Source organism: Penaeus japonicus, unplaced genomic scaffold, assembly GCF_977035675.1.
Source record: "Penaeus japonicus unplaced genomic scaffold, GWHDUDI00000001_assembly GWHDUDI00000012, whole genome shotgun sequence".
Lineage (NCBI taxonomy): Eukaryota > Metazoa > Arthropoda > Malacostraca > Decapoda > Penaeidae > Penaeus > Penaeus japonicus.
In genome coordinates this window covers 38,796,764-38,801,763 of record NW_028234414.1, presented here as the reverse complement: position 1 = coordinate 38,801,763, position 5,000 = coordinate 38,796,764, and the positions used below count along the sequence as shown (strand labels likewise).

The 5,000-nt window shown below is 38.8% G+C and overlaps 1 protein-coding gene across 1 annotated transcript in view; it reads left to right on the top strand.

Moving 5' to 3' along the window:
* LOC122257813 (neuropeptide SIFamide receptor-like) overlaps positions 1-5,000 on the top strand; it is a 48,313-nt gene that overhangs the window by 33,908 nt on the left and 9,405 nt on the right. Inside the window, exons 4-5 of the mRNA XM_086542783.1 lie at positions 3,973-4,098; positions 4,519-4,674. Of these exons, the coding sequence (XP_086398909.1) occupies positions 3,973-4,098; positions 4,519-4,674 (282 nt within the window). The remainder of the gene's footprint in view (positions 1-3,972; positions 4,099-4,518; positions 4,675-5,000) is intronic.

Below are 5,000 nucleotides of genomic sequence, written 5' to 3'. Positions count from 1 at the left end.
CTCCTCTTGTTTCGCCATCTCAGAAACTTTCCCCTCTTCAGCCCCTCATATCTTTGACCGATCGTCCACCCCTTCCCTCTTTGTCCCTCAATTAACCCCCCCCCCCACCATCCCACCTCAAAGCCCCTTTCTCTCCCCTCTTCCCTCCTTGGTGATTTTCATATTTATCATTAATATTCTATCTCTCTCTCTTTCTCTCTCACTATCTCTCTCTCTCTCTCTATCTCTCCCTCTCTCCCTCCTCACCCTCTCCTCTCTCTCTCTCTCTTTCTCTCCCCCCCTCTCTCTCGCCACCCTCACTCTTTCTCTCTCTCTTTCTCTCCCTCTCTCCCTCCTCACCCTCCCCCCTCCACTCTCTCTCTCTCTTTCTCTCCCTCCCTCCCTCCCCCCCTCCCCCTCTCTCTCTCTCTCCTTCCCTCCCTCCCTCCCTCCCCCTCCACTCCCCCCCTCTCTCTCTCAACCCTCGCTCTTTCTCTCTCTCTCTCTCTCTTCCTCTCTATCCAATTACCTACCTCGGTCAACATAACGAGAAACGAGGACACCTGAGAAGTTCGGAGGCAGAGAGAGAGTAAACCAATAAACATTTTCTTCTTTGTTTTCATACGGGGATTCTTCTCCTCTTTGTGCTGAACGCTTCGTTAAAAATGTACTCTACCTTTGATCTGAAGAGGAGTCATCAAAAAAAAAAAAAAAAAAAAAAAAAAAAAAAAAAAAAAAAAAAAAAAAAAAAGGAAAATGATTGCAAAAGGAAAGAAAGGAAACTGCAGAGTTAAAGATAGAGAATGAATCACTTCAAACGATAATTGTGGCAAAGATTTGTAAAAAATCTTGTGATGTTACGTTCCAGAGGTGGGATGGTTGAGGGCAGACAAAGGTGTTTTGTTAAAGAGGATATTAAAGCGAAACCTAAAGGTCTTAAACTGAAGCATATTACACACACACACAAGCATAGAAACACACATACACAAAGAGGTGTGTATGTGTGTATGTGCGTATATATATCTATATATATATATATATATATATATATATATATATATATATATATATATATATATATATATATATGTATGTATGTATGTATGTGTATATATGTTTACACACACACACACATATATGTATATATATATAATATATATATATATATATATATATATATATATATATATTATGTATGTATACATTATACTTATGCATATAATTATGTTTGTGTGTGCGTGTGGTGGTATCTGTGTATGTGTGTGTGTGTGTGTGTGTGTGGTGGTGTGTGTGTGGTGTGTCTGTGTGTATGTATTATATATATAATATATATATATATATATATATATTATATATATATATATACATATATATATATATATATATATATATATATATATATATATATATATATATAGGGGGTAAAGACGAAAAAAAAAGTTCAGTAAGCTTTCGGTAGAGACAAAAGAGCTTATGAAACAGCGTAGGGACATGGAAATAACATCAATCAGAGACAAGATAGAATCAACAGAGCTGACTAAGATGATAAACAAGAAGAAGAAAGAGGATGTACGCAAATTTAACATACAAAAAATAAATGTAGCTCTGCTTTCCGGAACCAGCCTTAAGGCAACAAAGAGGAGGCTCGGAATAGGGAAAAAACACATGTATGCAGTAAAGAAAGCCAATGGAGAGGTGACATACAATAAAAATGAAATTATCAAAGTAATAGAAGACTTCTATCGCGACCTATACTACTCAAACGATTAACAACGTATGAAGACAAACACAACAATTGGAGACGTTCCAAACATTATGGTAGAGAAAGTAAAAAGGGCACTAAAAGGCATGAAAAGTGGAAAAACACCAGGAAAAGATGGCATTAGTGTAGATTTATTTAAGATGCAGGAGAGATTACGGCAATAAAACTGGCCAATTTTTTTTAACAAATGTCTAAGCGTCGGTAAAACTCCAAAATCCTAGAAAAACGCAATAATAATTTTGATACACAAAAGACTTAAAGAATTACCGACCTATAAGCCTCCTTTCAGTAATCTATAAACTGTTCACAAAAATCATCACAGCCCGCATCACCGATACATTAGATTCAAAACAACCCAGGGAACAGGCAGGGTTCCGCAGCGGATTCTCACCTACAGACCATATCCACACACTAACCCAAGTAAAAGAGAAAACAAACGAATATAGGAAGCCCCTGTCTATGCTATTCGTAGATTATGAAAAGGCATTCGATTCGATACAGATATCTGCAGTACTAGATGCAATTCGTAAACAAGGAGTAGAGGAAATGCATTGCAGATTATTAGAAGATATACTGCGACCATCAAAATGCACACAGAAACTAATAAAATACCAATAAAAAAGGGTTTTAGGCAGGGCTTGGAGGAAGTATTCAAGAAGTTGGATTGGAAGGAGAAAGGGATTAAAATAGGAAATGAGCACCTAAGCAATTTAAGATTTGCAGATGACATTGTTCTTTTCGGCGAGTCAGCAGATGAACTACAACAATTACTAAGCGATTTGAATAAGGAAAGTCTGAAGATTGGCCTTAAAATGAACATGAAAAAGACTAAAGTCATGTTCAACAGTCGAACCCCAGTTGAGCAAATACAAATACAGGGCGAGGTACTAGAAGCACTAAACAAGTGTGTATACCTAGGGCAACTAATCCAGACGAGTACATTCTGCGAAGCCGAGATAAAAAGGCAAATCAGGCTAGGTTGGAATGCCTTCGGTACACATAGTAATATATTACGAGGTCGTCTGCCACTATGTCTAAAGAGAAAGGTTTTTGATCAATGTGTCCTTCCCGTCATGACATATGGGTCAGAAATATGGACTACGACCAAAGCACTCGAGAGGAAATTAGTAAGTGTTCAAAGAGGAATGGAAAGGCTTATGCTAGGAGTTAACTTAAGAGTAAAAAAAAGCCACATGGATCAGGCAACAAACAAACGTAGAGGATATACTCAAGAACATTAAGAAGAAAAAGTGGCAGTGTGCTGGACATATATATCAGAGACAGAACAACAGGTGGACAAAGAAAACAACAGAATGGAAAATACACGATACAAAGAGACCAAGGGCAAGACCAATGACAAGATGGCGGGATGAAATAGCGAATTTCGCAGGAGGAAACTGGAAACAGAGGACACAAGACCGGAATGGCTGGAAAATACTGAGAGAAGCCTACGTCCTGCAGTGGAATGATACTGGCTGACGATGATGGTGATGATGATGGTATATCTATCTATCTGTCTATCTATCTATATCTATCTATCTATATATTCATATGTGTATATATATGTATATATATACAGACATATATATATATATATATATATATATATATATATATATATACATATATATAATGTGTGTGTGTACACCATTATACTTATGATAATTAATGATAATTAATAATAATCATAATTAACGCTACCATCATTATCAACAATAATTATATCCTTATACTAATGATAAAGCCAAGAATAAACCAACCTAAGCTTTTAGTAAGATGAGTCGACAGATTCCAGATGATAAAACATTCTATCCAATGACAAACAAAAGTTGGAGAGACTCTTCAATAAAATTCATAGAGGAAAGTGGCAAGGAAGAGGGGATATCGGGTAGATGAAATAAAATGCAGCTAGAGAGAGAGAGAGAGAGGGAGAGAGAGAGAGAGAGAGAGAGAGAGAGAGAGAGAGAGAGAGAGAGAGAGAGAGAGAGAGAGAGAGAGAGAGAGAGAGATAGAGGGAGGGAGAGGGAAAGAGAGATAGAGAACAAGCAAGTGAGAGAGGGAGAGAGATAGATAGATAGATAGAGAGAACAAGCAAGTGAGAGAAAGAAAGAGAGAGAGAATAAGAGATAGATAGATAGATAGGTAGGTAGAGAGAGAGAGATATCCATGTATATTTTCATATGAGAACTTAAGATATGCATTTCTGATTTACGATTCCATTTCTCCTTCAGGTATGCACAGAAAATTGGCCGGACAAACAGAGTGAAGGTTTGTACTTCGTTCTGGCCAACCTCGTCATGTGCTACCTGCTTCCTCTCACTGTTATTTCCATCTGCTACATCCTCATTTGGATGAAGGTAAGTACCTTTATATATTTCAATGGAAAAAAAATATATGCACATATAGGATAGAAACGTTATGTAGAATTAGACCGAGATAGTGGAGGTATTTCACAAGATTTCAGGAACACTCCATGGTGCTCGTGTCGCCTGTCACATGTACTTTAAGCCCAGCCTCCAGAACTGGACTCAGAAATGTAATATACATGTAATTACTGTCCATCCGGACACATTTGTTAAGCCAACCTGCTAGCATTTCATAATAAAACCCATAATTACATAGACCAATAAAAGCACACACACAAAAAAAACTGTTTGATTATGCGACACGACACATTCCGCAACTCCGTATCAAAATACGAACCGTAATCAGAACAATATTTGAAATATTCTTGAAATTTCCAACTAACGGGGTCTGGTTTCTCCTCGTGTCCCAAGGTGTGGCGTCGGAAGCTGCCCGGGGAGAGGCAGGACGTGGGCGTGGCCATGATGATGCAGCGGTGCAAGATTAAGGTCATCAAGATGCTCTTGGTTGTTGTCATCCTCTTTGCACTTTCCTGGCTCCCTCTTTACGTCATCTTTGCCCGCCTGAAGGTAACCGGAGAAAGAGAGAGAGAGAGAGAGAGAGAGAGAGAGGGAGCGAGGGAGGGAGAAGGAGAGAAGGGAGAGGAAGAGGGGAGATGAGAGAAGAGAGAGAGAGAGAGAGAAGAGAGAGGAGAGAGAAAAAGAGGAGAGAGAGAGAGAGAGAGAGAGAGAGAGAGAGAGAGAGAGAGAGAGAGAGAGAGAGAGGTGAGAGAGAGAGAGAGAGAGAGAGAGAGAGAGAGGTGAGAGAGAGAGAGAGAGAGACAAAGAAAGAGAGGCAGGCAGAGGGAAAGAAGGGGATAGAAAGTGAGAGAGAACGAGAACTTGAACTTGAGAAC